General features: G+C 40.5%; 1 protein-coding gene across 4 annotated transcripts in view; it reads right to left on the bottom strand.

Annotated features, from left to right (window-relative positions):
* The window catches only part of LOC102091718 (mucin-5B), a 47,301-nt gene extending 42,594 nt beyond the window's left edge, over positions 1-4,707 (bottom strand). Inside the window, exons 1-3 of one of the 4 annotated variants that reach the window (XM_065065069.1) lie at positions 4,424-4,707; positions 2,480-2,735; positions 900-1,014 (exon numbers count right to left, since the gene is read on the bottom strand). In XM_065065069.1, the coding sequence (XP_064921141.1) occupies positions 900-1,014; positions 2,480-2,735; positions 4,424-4,505 (453 nt within the window). In that variant the 5' untranslated portion in view covers positions 4,506-4,707. Of the gene's footprint in view, positions 1-886; positions 1,015-2,479; positions 2,736-4,423 lie in introns of those variants that run through there. The other 3 variants (XM_065065068.1, XM_065065070.1, XM_065065071.1) reach the window with 3 other exon arrangements.
* Between the last annotated feature and the right edge of the window lie 11,078 nt (positions 4,708-15,785).

The raw sequence follows: 15,785 nt of genomic DNA, 5'->3' as shown, positions 1-15,785 counted from the left end.
TTTTCTAGTCCATAGGCTAAATAGAAAACTTCACAGCATTTCTAGGGGTGGGTCTGTCCAGACTGACTTATTCTACCCATACTCGGGGACAGTAAAGAACCAGGTTAGCACTATTGCACCTAATCACTCCTACCTGGAGTCACCCAGGTCCACCAAAAAAAGGTAGTGTTTTTCCTACAAGTGTGTCACCCTAAAGTTTGGTCCACTCTACAGGTGGAGTCTGTAATAGTGTAGGTATTAATTAGTACAAGGGAAGCAAATACTTTTTAAAATCTGAGTTTGAATACCACCTAGTTGCTTCCTGATTTTTTTTTCTCCATTCACCTTCTACCCTCTGTCTGTCTCTCTGAATTGCAAAATATGACATACAGCTTTCATTTCTTTCAACTCAGTCCTGATTGTGGAGGATGAGTGTTCACACCCTAAAGTGCAAGTACACCACTGCAGAAGAGGTTATTTTGTGGTGGATGTATAGAGAGGAAATCCCACATGCCAAGGTTTTGGAATGAGAAAGGCCAAGATCTGAGCTGGCCAGACAGGTTAGTTTCCTACACAAAATGTGCATTGAGACAGACGGTAACTATCAAGTCAGAGATGGAGGGACTAGCTGTGCTGCTGCCAGTGCCCCATGGAGGACACAGATAACCGGAGAGGCGCTACCTCCAGGGTTAACAGTGGCACCTTTTTTTTCATAAAATCATTTGGGAATGCCTGGGGACTGTGACTTCATGCCCCTGGCCCATGCAACTGTTACCTAGTATGGTACATTCCAATCAGCTTATGGATACAGTGATAGCTCCCCCCCTACAATCTCATACAACATGGAGCCTCCATCCAGTTCTGCTTTACATCTTTGATGAGGTTCACCAAAAGAAAAACAACTAACTGGCTGTTCATACTAGGAGAGTGTCAGCCCAGTTCCACTTCAGTGTCAGGCCCAGCTTGGAAGTGACTTGGAAGTAAGCACAGGTGTCCTCAATCAGGATGCTCTTCAAGCTGAAGGGCATGGGGATCCTGGAAATTGAAGGGAACAAAACAGATTACATTGAAAAAAAAAAACAAACAACACTGGTTAAAACCTCTCAGAGATATAGCAAGAAAAACTAGAGTCAAAGGGAGCTAAATAACCCACAGAGACATAATTTTCAAGGTCAGTTTTTATCCAAACAATGCATTAAATTTAGATATGGACACCTTGTACATTGTGACCTTTTACCAACCTTAATCCACAACACAATGTGTTTTTGTCATGAGTGTGTCAATGCTACATTACCCACTTGACTGATACCACTGCAGCTCTGCTTGTTTATGTATCCTGAGGACGTAACCCAAAAGGTTTTAAGGAGCAAGATCACAATACTGGGAAAACAGCCTTCCACATGAGGATACTGTGGCTTCTTATCAACCCTCCAAGGCTTTCCTTGACATTTGGGATTCACAGAGGTGTGAAAAGAGGTCTGTTCTGTTACTGATGTACTGATGTGACTCAGACCTACCTTACTTTTCATCTCACCAAGACAATTACCATTCATTTTCCCAAACCCTGAAAAGCTTTGAAAATCATAAAATGCCTAGAAGATAAGATATTTCTTGCCCCTTTAATTTAGAAGACAGATCTGTGCTTTGCTACTATAATTACAATTGAGTGATGCTACTCTATATTTACTTGTTTCTAGAAGGCTGTCAAGACAAGACAGCCCATACGCTTGCAATTTTCTCTCTAACAAGATTGTGAGGGTTTTGCCCAGAGTCAAAGCTTGCCTTGGCCCTTCAGACCTATATGCTCGGAGCAGGTCACTGAGCTTCTCATGAGGCCTGCCCTTGAAATTGTACCCAACTTTCAGCTGCTGTTGCATATGACTTTTTACTTATGGAGTGTTTTTACACTTCTGTTTGTAGTTTGCTCTCTGGTTTGTTTCAGATTGGAATTAAAGGCGTAGATTTTGGCTTCTGAAACTTCTGTCTTTTGTGTAAGAAGATCCCAAGACAAGCTCTGATCTGTGAAACAGTGCCATTTTCTAGACTAATCTATATGGAAAAATAAAACCTTTTCTAAAAGGACCATCTATCCCTGGACAGCAACATAAAACAGCAGGGTTTGCACCACAGAAATAATGTTTTAAGAAAAAAATGCAAAGTTTCTACAGAAGCAAAACCTTCTATAAATAAAGTGTTGATTTTATCTCCTTCACGAAACATAGCAACATCAAGGAAACCTACGCCTTTTTTTTTTTTTTTTTTAGGCTTTTTTTTTATCATGTTGATGTTGATCCCTGGGAGATGCAGTTTACACATTTCTTGCCTCCTTCACTGCTATGGGGTAGACTCTTCACAACAGCCTGTTCAAAGTATTTTGAACATATCATACACAGCCATTTGAACCTCTGTAGAACAGGACCGCTTTCTAGACAGGCCCCTTGTTGCTAATACATTGTGCTGAAACAGATGCACAAGAAACACTAGTATGGTCTTTACTCACTTGTTCCCATTCACTGTGATGCCTGTCTCCTTCACCTCCAAGATCACTCCATCAATGGTGACAGTGAAGTAGATCAGGAAGCTATTTTTGTTGCTGCGCCTGATCTGGATGTTAAAGTCCTGGTAGGTGTCATTGCAATGTGAAGCGAAGACGTATGTGCAGGTTCCAGGAAAAGTGAACTTAACATGGTCAAATGTATGAAAGTGGAAATTGCCCCAGGTGGCACACTCACTCCTACGGACAGTAGAGACCTGGACTAAAGAAAAAGTCATAGGACTGGAGTTTAGAAATTCACCCCACATAAGGTGCCTTGCTTTTTTGTTGTTGTTCTTGAAAGCATTAAAGGAGTTTTTCAAAGGCAAAAAATGTTAAGCCCTTGAAGATACTAGCTTGTGGGAAGGAGTTTCATCTCGTTGAACTTTTGAATTCCATGACAGTGATACCTCCAACATGAGAAGATGAGTCCAGGCTCATTTGGAGTTTATAATGAGAAGCAGAAGCCATTACGCTTCCTTACACATCTACCAAGGAAGAAGATGCTCTGAGATTGCATGTTTCTCTCCATTGTCTACAAATGTTGCTGAGGGGTGCCAATGTGGATGGCACCCATCAACGTTTACACTGTAGATACATTTACAATGTAGATAGCTAAAGTGAAGTGAGGGGAAACCCATTCTGGCTGCCTAAATCTCATTTCTACTTCTGAAATTCTGCTGCTTAACACAGACAAGAATTTGGTCCAAAGTCTTGAATTGAGTCCCTTCCAGGAGATACCACAGGTAGAATGACTCTACAGCAAAATGGCAATTGCTGATCTTAGCAGTTGAGTCTGCCACCAGCTTCAGCAGTCAGCTCAGAGCTACTTGTTTTTCATCTCCAACAAAACTTGTGTCTTGGACCTCTGAGTTGTACCAATGTCAAAGGTATTGACACAATAAGTGCATATAAGACATCACTTCAGAAAATAGTTTTCATACCGCTGAGCTGTGCAAAGCCAATATCAATCGCTTTGAACTAAATAAGATATGTTTGCTACAAAAGGTTTTTAGTTTTTTTGCTAGACTCATCTGAAACAATCACAAATGAAATTGGGTAAATTTCTTTGTGTTGTTTATGCAGCACTTTTAGGAAAATCAACATAGCAACATGCATCATAGATCAAATTAAAACAGTCACTAATATACTCAGTGAACTCTGAAATATGATTAAATATTCCTACCTAAGAACAAGCATGGGAACACTGAAAAATTCAGATCTTGATGTTAGAAATGTGCAACACATACTGGAGTTCCAAGAAGTCCTTACAGAAACAGCTTTTTAAAGGGACTCTAATTTGCCCTAGGTTTTTGCAGCACTGAAGTGGAGTAGGGTAATTTAGCACTTTTCTACACAGTAATGAGGGGAAATGGGAAAGTTTGATTATTCTTGGAAGTGGAATTGCTAGAACTTCTAAGACAGCAATAACTGTCACATTGTTTGTGTGTTAAGCAGCTGGGAAAAGTGTAAGACATTCAAAACCAAACCAAGAGGTAACAGTGCAGCAGACCACAAAAAATGTCATTACTCCTAATGCAATATTTCATACTGTTCAATCAGGCCTAGCAGGCATTATGGTGACATACTTCTGTAAAAAATATATGTGAAATGTGTTGGAAAGAATGCAAACTTTTTTTTTAATGATGAAAACTGCATCCAGAGAGTCTCCCCTTTAAGATTAGTCACTTAGGACATAAACCAGTTGATAAACTACCTAGTAGTGAAAGAAAAAAGAGTTAAATACTTAAATGGTTGACATTAAGGATTAAAATGTATAAAGTTAAACAGTATCTGACATGCCTACAGCTCTTACACAAAGATTTTACACATTTTCATTTTACAGCTCTAGTTGTCAACTATGGAGAGCAATATGTGAGCAAATAATCTCAGAATTAGATATTTTCTTACCTATCTGAACTGGTTCTTTGCCCTGGCAACAACTCCAAATGAGGCAGAAGATCCAAAATGACCTTCCCTTTTTTATTTCCATCTTGCCATGAAGCAGTCACTTGAATATCCTTCCAGGGAAGTGTTTTTTTCTTGGCCTATAGGCAGATTTTTATAGTCCAGGCATTTGGCATGAGAACAAAACATTGATGGCAGGGTCCCTGAAAGGTGGAGCTTCATTCAGTTTTCTTTCAGTGGTTTATGTTCAGCATACAGCAACCTCCTGTCTTTCATATGAGAAAGGTATCCAGGTATCCAGTTCTTTCGTGCTTTATGTAGAGACAGAGAGCTGTACTTTTTTTTTTTTTTTTAATATATATATTGGTGTGACCCCTCACCCATGCAGTGTTGCTTTTTCTTTGGTAACAACAGTTTTTCTTTTTCATAACATCTGTTTAGTAACAAGCAATCATTGGCCTCTTCCAGAGCTTTTCTCTAGCTTCACAGCAGCACAGTCTCCCAGCTCAAGAAAAAGTGTTTGTTGCCTCTGCTAGCTTGATGGTGACTTCCAAATATTTGAGCGAAAGAAATGTGTGAGGTCAGACATAATTTATGATTTATTTAGAGCAAAAACTTTTGGCAAGAGGGCAACATCCTTTAAGAAGTGTATCCAAAATATCTTACCAAAAAAAGCCAAAGATTTACTGGTTCAACAGACCAGGAATTACATTAGTCCACACAGTGCAAACTGCTCACTTCTACTGCACTAATGGGATTTAATTGCACCAGTCAGACATGGGAAGTTAACTTATTTTTTGTGCACACAGAGGTGCTGTTTTCTTCAAACGGCATGAGGGAGCAGTGCCAAAGTTTCACCAAAATGAATACCACAGTTCTTTCCTTTGCCTTCTAAATTACAGTGCAGCAAAAGGGTCCCTTGGTGTTATCAGACTGCTTTAGTACCCTATCGCATACCCATAAAAAATGCAGCAGGCTCAGGCATGAGCTGAGTAACATTCCACTCTAGGACAGTTTGTAGATATCCTGTCACAGGTGGTTTATGTCAGTAATTTTAGGGTCTCTTTTAGAGATTTACTTGCTCTATTGGCACAAGCTGACCTAGCATTGCTTCACCTTATCCATGCCATAGGGGAACTGCCTGACACAGAGGAAGCCTCTCACCTAATCACAGCAAATAAAACCTGGGTAACAGACATTCTCACACATTCAACAGCTCCGTGCTCTTTTGAGAATACACTAACACCAGAATAATTGTCAGTAGTAAGTGGACACAAATACAATTAAAAGTGAAATTATGTTTCACCCTTGTTGCAAGCCCTTATGTAGCCTGTTAATGCACTCACTGGGTAATACATGTGCTGTTTTATCTGATTGGCAGACAATTAAGCTGGTCCTTGAGACTTGCCTCATGCTTGTTGCTTTACCAAGCTTTCTGGCATTTACAAAGTTAAGTGTCCTAAAGCTGGCCAGCTGCTTCTTTCAGCTGTTCCCCATACACAGCTACAATCTGCTTACTAAGTGGCTTACAGAATTGCAGGTGTAAATGTCTGCCAGACGAAGATTTGCTGCTGCTGTTGCTCTTAAGAAAATCCCGTATTAGCTGGCGAGAGCATTGTGCAGTACATGAAACATGAGTTCACGTTACCCCTTTCCCACTGTCCTTGCCCCATTAATTCCATTGTCAGTTGCACTTGAGGCAGGGCACTTGTTGGAAGGTAAAGTCTGTTCTTGAAGCCCTGCCATTTTGGCTGGAATACAGAACTGACAGACTTTACGGCACCAGTGGTGGAAGTAATAGGTTTCTTCCTGCTTTTCCTTTTAATGACATCTTCCCTGCTGATCTCCACCCAAGTAGTTACAAAGTAAACCAGCAGAATGTCTAGCAGATAAACCAAATCACGAGATTGTGATATGGTAGATATGAGGATGATCTGGAATTGAATACAGTGCAATGGTAACACTCAAATTCAACATATTCCCATGGCAGCTTTCAAATTGATTTCTTGTTCAGGCCACAGAACAGTGTTTATGGCAGGTGTGGGGAAGAGCTGTGAAGCCCAGGAGAAAAAGACACTGTCAAGGAAAACTTACTTGAGGATAAAGATGGTAAGACGAAATCTATTAATTTTCTATATCAAGGTTAGTGTCAAAATTCAAATGCAGAACTCCACTGAGATACAGTCCATTTTATAAAAAAATCATGGTCCTCTCCCTTTCCCATTCCCACACAGGCAATCAAGGAACCTATATCATTCATATTTGTATGAGAGCAGAAAGAATAGGACTCTAGGAGTATGATTGCTGACCCTAGAAAAAAATCCCTTTATTCCTGGTGGGCAGTGTAAAAGCAGCAGGAACAACATACGAACTGCTTGCCAAAGATACCCTTCAGGCTGCACTAGTTCTTAGATGACAAAGACATGGTGAGGCTGACCAATGCAACTTCCATCCCTTTGTCTTTTACACGTGGAGTGGCTCAGGGGCATGCCAGGGTGGGCCCGAGGGATGAGCTAAGGCATGATTTCCCTCTGCAAGACCCTCTTAGCACTTAGGAGCCTGGAAAGAGCATGAACAGCACATGTTAAAACTGTGTCCAAGGAACAGACAGAATAAAACAATTCATTGAACCACCATCCACTCAAGAGAGAAAGTAATATCAGTCATCTGGGATCCTCCCCTGAAAAAAGCAGGAGCACATCTCTTGCTAAATAGCGAAACAGAAAACCCAGTCCTCTTGCTCTGTACCTAGCCATTTTCTTACCTCTGCTTGTCTGCTCTGTCATTTTTGCCATTCCTTTGCCATTTCTTGGTGAGCAGAGTTCCTGCCAATGACTAACCAAATCTTCTGCTTCTGACTTCTCTGCAGAGAATGCTGGCTATACTCCTTAGAAATCACTGGATGCTTCAATCCCCTGCAATTATTTCAGGGCTACTGACAGGGAAAGAATATTCTCATTCAAATGAAGTTTTTGTTTGTGGCAAAACAGATGTTTTCAGAAGAAACACATGGAAGCTTTTCAGAAGGAAGTTCAGACTGACAGGGAGCTAGTATGTTGATCACTTACCACTGAATCATTGCTATTGTAACTATTCTCCCTGCAGTGACATAGTGGGATTAATAACTCTTCCCTGTATTGGGCACTGTGGCATAAGAGGCCTTCACTCTGCTGTAGCTGTACTAGCAAAAAGAACAGTTCCTCTTGGCCCCTTTACAGGCCATTTCATGGATCATTTGCCATTAAAGGGTATGTGATTTTAGTAAATACAACAGGTAAATATTAACTCAGCTTCTTTATCACCACTGACTCACTGGAGATAAACAGCCATGAAGCTAACGTAATATGCCAGTGACTCACATCTCATATTTTTGATACAAACTTGGTAAAGAGGCACTGAAATTGGAGACATCTGGTGTATTAATTCCATTCACAACCAGCTACCGTACTGAAGTCTGATAGTTGCACGTTCATCATAGCCTTCTTTCAAAAGGTGATCCCATACATAATGTAAAATGTTAAGCTTACCAAGACTTTTGTAACACACCATCCTGGGCCAGTCCAAGCACTGGTGGGGTTCAGCCTGGAAATCTTTTATTCCAGTTCATTTCAGGTAAAGTGGTACTACTTCTTAAAATGTGAATCCAAGATAAAATGGTGTTTTATAAGGACTGTCTAGATAATAACTTTAGAGAAATGCTGAGTACTTCATTAATAAGGTAATTTTAGCCAGGAAAACAATTGGGATTTGAAGTCAAGCTCTCTTGTGCTGATAATCCCATAAAAAAAAAAAAAACAAACGAAGTGAATTTGGCAAAATATTCTACATAGCTGACAGTTACAATGCTATTTTGCACATTCTAAATTGCCAGAAGAATGCAAGAACAACATTGATTATATTTTATCCTTGGTATAATGCCATAGAGTTTAGGAAATACACATCAAAGAATTACTTGATCCATCAGGTTTGCATCCATCACACAGTTTGAAACAGCTGGCAGTAAGTATAAGGTGATCTGTAACAGGAAGAAACAAAGCAGGGAATGGATCTCTGTCATTGTCAACTAAAATACACAAAGAATGCCTTAAATATTTTAATTTTGATAGGAGATGGCTGGGCGTTTTCTTACACTTTGCCTTAGAATGAACATAAGGCTCCTCAACCTCTCACCTTGCCGTGGAGTTCCTTGAACTTTCCTGAACTAATCAAGGGAATTAGCTACTCCTGTTCACAAGTAATCAGTTCAGCTGGTCTTTCCCATTTTTTTTAAGAAGATGTAGAACTTTCAAAATCCACATACAAGGAGTAATGACACAGGTGATTGGTGTTTGTGCACACAGGTCTCATTGACCTATTGGCACTTCCTCACATAAGAAATATTCCCTGCATAGAAAGCCATCTCATCAGGAGGCTGGGCTCTTGATCTTTTTCTACTTGAAAGATTTCTCTTTAAACAATCTTTGTGGTGAAAAATATGGAGTATCAGAACAAAAGGAACCCAGGGCCTCAAGTAGGGAAGGGTATGAACATTCTGTTTTAAGAATTAGGGCTTTATGCACTTCAGGCTAGAGCAGATTCCACCCCGTTTTTAAAAAGTAATTTCTCATTTTATGGATGCCAAGAGAATTCAGAAAAGGCCACTTCATACTTAACACTGAAGTACACAAAATTACTGCAAGCCAAAAGAAAGGCGGAGAGATGAGGCAGAGAACAGGTTCAGGTGAGAAGATAAGCAACCTTGGCCTGTTTCTTTTTTTCCTAAATTGGACTTACACTATGTCCCTATTAAAGACCTGATCTAATATTCTGTCAGAGCATTTCTACTGGACTCTTGAGATTGTGATCCTTCCAACATGAACCATGATATCTTGCAGTAAGCTGCTAACTTTTCTACGTCATCCAAGTTTCAGAGCTTGCCTTGTCTTGGATGCTGTAGGCACTAAAATCAAAACAGTTTTGTAGGTGGCTGAATAAAAATTTTCATTTGAATTCAAATAACTATCCAGATGATAGAGGAAAAACAAGACGAATGGGGGCAAAGTCTTTTCCCAGGCCTCTGTTTAGCATATTGCAGAAGTTAGAATTAGCCATTCAATAGCAAGCTGCTATTAGTATGCTGTGTTTAGCTCAGGCCCCTTGTGTTTTTACGAAGGAGAAGAATGAGTGTACCGCTCTCATAGATGCTGCAAACAAAGTGCAAGAAATGCTCAGCCATGCCAGTCCAAAGGGACCAACTATTGAAATTTCACTGGTGCATCGGATCACAGGCACTGTGCAAAGCCACATTCCTTGATCACTCTTCCTGTTGCCTTTTGTTACTGCCTAAAGGAGATCTGTGTGAAGCAAAGCTGCTCCTTCTCAACCTGAGCTCTGCCATATGTCATTTCTGCCAAATAGCGTAGTTGTATGTATGTTGCTTCACTTAGTATCTGTAGTTTCTTCTCTACCTTGCTTCTCACATACATACTAATCTTTACAGGATTTGAAAATCTGTGATACTTCTCTTATCATTACATTAGATTGAGATTAATGGCCATGGTATAGTCAGGCAGTACCTACTTCTGTGTGAGAAACTTAGCATTTGTGCGACTAACTGAATTAGGCTGTCATGACTAGTCCTTCTGTTTAGCCTTCAAAGCAAATGAGGTTTTCCCCTGTCCAATATACCATATAATATGGCCAGGAACAAATTTCAAGAATTATTCTTACAAGCTGCTCTTTTTAAGAGCAACTGAAAGATCACTGAAAGATCCTGGAACTAAGGAAGCTCAATGGCAGCAGGGACAAGCTGTTTCTCTTGCAAATGTGGAGAGGAAGCTAACCAAAAGCATAGCAAAAGGTGACATAACATGTTTTCTGTCTTTAAACCACTCTGCAACAGAAAGACATTCTGATATGGAGGTTGTTGTACTGAAGCAATATCAAAAATACATTATGATTTCTACTGTGTTTGGTCAGTTTTCTCAGTCTTAGAATAAGGAAAAATTACAGTGCACTGTGTACTCTGTGCGGTTCTGGACATCGCAGTATTAAAAAAGAAGATACAAAGCTACTGGAAAGTGTCCAGAAGAGGGCTACAAAGTTGGTGAAGGGTTTGGAGAGGAAGCCATGAGTGGCTAAAGTAATTTGGTTCACTCAGGCTGGAGAAGAGGAGACTTAGGGGAGACCTCATTGCGATCTACAGCTTCCTTACCAGGGCAGGAGGAGGGACAGGCACTGATCTCTTCTCTCTGGTGACCAATGACAGAACCCAAGGAAATGGCAGGAAGATGTGCCAAGGGAGGTTTAGGTTGGACATTAGGAAAAGGTTCTTCCCCCAGAAGGTGGTGAAGCACTGGAACAGGCTCCCCAGGGAGGTGTCACAGCCCCAAGCCTGGCAGTGTTCAAGAAGAGACAGGACGATGTCCTCAGACACATGGTGTGAACTGTGGGGTTGTGCTGTGCAGGGACAGGAGTTGGACTTGATTATTGTTATGGGTCCCTTCCAACTCAGAACATTCTACAGTGGTGTTTTTGACTGTTCTAGAGACAAGTTTGTGAAAGGAATTAAAGCATTTTACATATGAATGCTTAAAAATGGAACATCAAATGAAGTCCAGTTTGAACACATGAGATTTTAAAATGGTCATACTGAAAAAAAACTTACAAGTTTTTCTACATTAGTGGGAACATGTCTTCCATAGCCTGGCTGGAAGTTAGTCTGAGAGGTTGCTAGTTAAGAACACGTTTTTTTTTTTTTTGTGGTAGCCTGAAAAAAATGAGTTAGTTTAGGAAATTTGAACTAGGAAGAGGGCTGCTTAACTTGAAGAACTTGTTCTGCCCTAAAATATCCCTGCCTCTCAGAGCTTCTCCTGGGAGATGACATTTCAGAAAATGTATATCAATGTTACAGTTATTTAAATATATTTCAGTTTTCTGGGACCTAAAGTTCACGAGAATTTTCCTTCCTATGATCTTAGAGTTTGTAAACCTATTTCTGCCTCTTTTCCCAGTATCTGACTTTGCTTTGCTACACAAGTTCAAACAGTGTATAACAAGCGCAGTAACTACAGAACTATTTACTTAGGGCTTTGCCTTTGCTGAAGTCCTTTCATTGGGGCATATGTGCGGAGCCGCATGTGCTTAGTTCCGTGATGTGTGGTTTAGCAAAGTACAGTCCAACAGTAAACATACTGAAAATTTTATCTTACCCTTCCTTTCGTGCAGCACAAACTGATAATGTCATAATACATATTTACATCACTAAACAAGGTAGTTATTAGATCAGAAATCCCTACCTCGTTATTATTTTGGGGAGGGTTTTTCTTGGTTTGCATGTGGCTTTTTTCCATGCTTCTGAATCTCATGTGCCTTGCCTCAGAGAGCAGCAGTGATCTTTCCATATTGCTAACAAGCATTTTCCTTTCTGCACCTGGTGTTCTCAAAACTTATCCAGTAATGCTTTGTAAAATAACTGTGCTCACATTATCAGCAAATCTTCTGAGAACTCCTTTTTCACACCAGATGAAAGTTCTCACTGTATTACTATAGAGTCGTATGAACAATGCGGAGTTTTCAGTGCACTTCCAGGTAATTAGGAAGAACTTGTCTAAGCTTCAAACTACCTTGGAGAAGACTACAACTGGGAATGAACCCCATGTACTTCCACAGATAAGGTGCATATCACAATTGCCTTGTTTACAGGGAAGCATGTAACCTACCGTAAGGAAGACTCAGGGTGCATCTAAGGGAATACTCGTGTGTATTCCCCTAAAATGGCCTACAATGAAATAGGACAATGAGATTTTTCTTTTTGCTTATTAGAGTGACCAAGTATGCCAAGAACTGCACTGGAGACCCAAAGCTGCAGTGCTATTTACTCATGTGACAACAGCACCCTCCCTGAGCTGCAGCCAGCCCACTCAGGTTTGCTCCAGTGTTTGGCAGTGGTCTCGTACAGTGAGTTCTATGCTATAACGCACTTCTTGTAAGACTGCAGCTGCCTGGGAAGAATTTGCTTGAACTTCCAGCAGCCTAGGAGGAACCTGCACCTAGGGCAAGGACTCAAAATCACAGCCTCTGGCAACCAAGGCTATAGTCATGCTACAGGTAAATCCCACCTCCAGCCTGCACTTGGGAACTTGAGCCTGCTAGTGTCTACGCTTCCTTCCCATAGGGAAATCAGCAATAAATACATTATTTTGTTTCGTTTTGTTTTGTTCACCAGAATGTCAAAGCAGGTTCAAGTACTTCTTTTAGGGCCTCAGGGACGTGTTCAAATCCTATGCTTAGAGGAACTCTGCTCACCTCTTGCTTAGGGACAATGTACAAAGTGAGGCCAAACTAAGCAGCTCTGGGAGAGCAAGAACTAGGACACTGACTTTGGCTTCTTCCTTTTTCAATCAAAACCAAAACTGCTAAGTAACTGGAGATGAAGAAACAAACCAAAAGGAACCCTATGCCACCAATGAAAGTGGGAGGCTAGACAGAAAGTCCAAGAGGAGATGAACACAGAACACAGGTGTGGAAGCATGACAGTGTTTTAGCCACTCTGCCACCCAGCTGAACTCTGCTGTGGCTCTTGCTATTCTTTTTGCTAGAGTCCAGAAGACAAGGAAATTCCTGGAGAAGGGAGTCATTCTTGGATGACAGAGGGAGTCAAGTCCATTCCTTTCCAGCTCCAATGCTTTTTATGAAGCTGTGGTAGCCCCTTGCTGTAGGTCGTGCCTGGGAAACAATGAGATCAGAAGATTCCACCATATCCTCTGAGACCCTAAAGGGCCGACGTTGCCTTGTGAGAGATTTCTTCAATTCACCCCCTAGGTTTTCCAGATGAATCTCTGCTATGAACTTCAGATCAAATAGCTCTTTTTTAAGAAACAAAATGCTCCATGAAATCAGGTAGGACAAGTCTCCATTTACTTCTAAGACAGTTGTGGAAAGGAGTAAATGTGCTGCTTGCTGCCACTACTACTCTGTTTGTAGGGATACACAGTTAAAGCTTCTTTCTTCCCTTTCTCTCTGAAAGAATATTTGTGGATTTCTCTGCTGGAAAAAGTTGAATCTATTTGATTTTGTCATCCAGTTCCAATGGAAATAAAGGTGTGAAAAAAACTGCAAAGTTCTAAAAGGAAGGAGTGGAGGTTTGACATGTACAGTTTGACCTGGAACCACCAAGCACTTGTAAGTAAGAACTCTCTGACGGCATCCACTTGGGACCCTGCTTATGGACAGCACTGACCCAGCACCAAAACTGAAAGGGCTGCTATAATCAAGAGCACTATAAGGAACACCACCCTATGTGTGCATATAAATTCCCATCAGAATTTTTTTTTTCAGTGCTTATTAGGAGCATACAAATGTCTATTCTTCTCAGAGGTAAAACCTTCTACTGGATGAAGTACAAACTCCCTCTTGGAGGCAGCTTGCCTTTTTGTAATTTTACATTCTTAGCCATAGACTGCCCTGTAGTGGTGAAGGCAAAATCTGCATCCTTACTGGCTTTTATACAGGAACTTTTAACTTCCTTATTTAAACGCAGTTTGGCCATCACAGTGAGGTTGTAGCGAGGTGCATATAAGTCTCTTCTCCCTAGTAACAAGTGATAGGACAAGAGGAAATGGCCTCAAGTTGTGCCAGGAAAGGTTTAGATTGGATATTAGGAAAAACATCTTCACCAAAAGGGTTCTCAAGCATTGGAACAGGCTGCCCAGGGAAGAGGTTGAGTCACCATCCCTGAGATATTTAGAAGATGTGTAGATGTGGTGTTTAGGGACATGGTTTATTGGTTATCTTGTCAGTGCTAAGTTAACAGTTGGACTCAATGATCTTAAGGTCTTTTCCCACCTAAATCATTCTATGATGCTATGAGCAGATCACTACTTGGGACAGAAAGAGCCCATGCAAACTACAGAACAAAAGAAAATAATGAAACAAGGGAGATTTTAGTCTTCAGTGTGCAGCAAAATGCCACTGCTGATTTGGAATGTTTGATCTTTTTTTTTTTTTTTTTTCATAAAAAACAAGGCAGATTTGCTCAAACCTTGTATCTGTTTAACTTCAGAAGCTATTTTCTGACTTCAGACAAATTTAACTGCAAAAACGAATATCTCAAACACAGCTAAATGTCAACAGATGTTGAGGAAAGTGATTTTTGCAAATGACTCAAGGAAAAGAACGGTTGTAGTGACAACACAGAAATTGATAGACAACAAAGAATATAGAGAGGAGAGCGACCATATAAATGTCTCAGGGGAAAAGTCTCAGTCACATCTCACAATTAATCTAGAGACAGAAATCCTTAGAAACCCATACTAAACCAGAAACCAGACTTCATTAGTCCTGGAGCTTGCTTTGTAAACTGACAAAAATTCCTCCTTAGATCAGCTACCTCTCCCCCTCCACAGAACTTAGTTTTCTAGTCATAGTATTCTAAAGATGTAAAGCTTCTGGAATTTCATTTTCTGGACATTCCTACCACTGTCTTTATCCTAAGCTACAATGCATTTGGCAGGTCTAGTAGTAGCACGAAATGATGCCACCAATTCTTTATGGAGTAAAGATGCTTATACTCGAGTTGGCTGTGGCTCAAGCAGTCACTTTGAGTTCTCAGAAGTGTAAAGCACAATTAGTGTTCATTAACTAAGACAAAAATAATGACAAAAGCATTTTTCATACACAACAGAATGTGTGGATTACCTTCATTGTACTTCAGATGATTCAAGAGAGATGGCCGTCTCTTAGCTAATCTCCTTCAGCTCCCCTTACAGTAAGATCAGTTAAACACGCACTTTAGAATGCAACTCGGCTAACCTCCTTTGGATGTGTCCTTTGTTGTGAGACAAACAAATGTTGAAAATGGCTATTCCTCTCCACTTCCTCTAGAGGAAGCCTAGGATTACCAGCTCAGAGACAGACATGTGCTTTGCGAACACTGGAATCTGGACACCTCTTACTATGCAGTCCTAACTATGAATCCCTCAAGCACTGCGAATGAACTTCATATTCTTATAGCTGAGGGACTATTTTCTTAGTGAAAATATATAATGGAGATGAACTGAGACAATTCTAATGTACTGCTAAATGCTAAAATGAGATCTGGTGCTGAACTAGATGTTTCTCCAAGTCATCTAATTCACTTCATGGCACATTACTCATCTTTGGGTTTGTTCTGGCAGACAGCATCAAATTCTACCCCACATTACACGCTGGGTAAGGTGGGGCAGACAGTAACTTCTGATATTTCAGTCTTATAGGACCCAGAAATAAATACCCCCAAAATTTAGGAAATATGTCAGTTGAATTCCTGTAACTTGAAAAATATTTTTTCTTCTCTTTTAAAACTCAGGCTCATCAAGACAGCACATGAATAAGCACAAAACCCACA

The sequence above is a fragment of the Columba livia genome, chromosome 5, assembly GCF_036013475.1.
Source record: "Columba livia isolate bColLiv1 breed racing homer chromosome 5, bColLiv1.pat.W.v2, whole genome shotgun sequence".
Taxonomy (NCBI): Eukaryota; Metazoa; Chordata; class Aves; order Columbiformes; family Columbidae; genus Columba; species Columba livia.
Note: the sequence above shows the minus strand (reverse complement) of the source record. Positions and strands in the feature narration are given on the sequence as shown.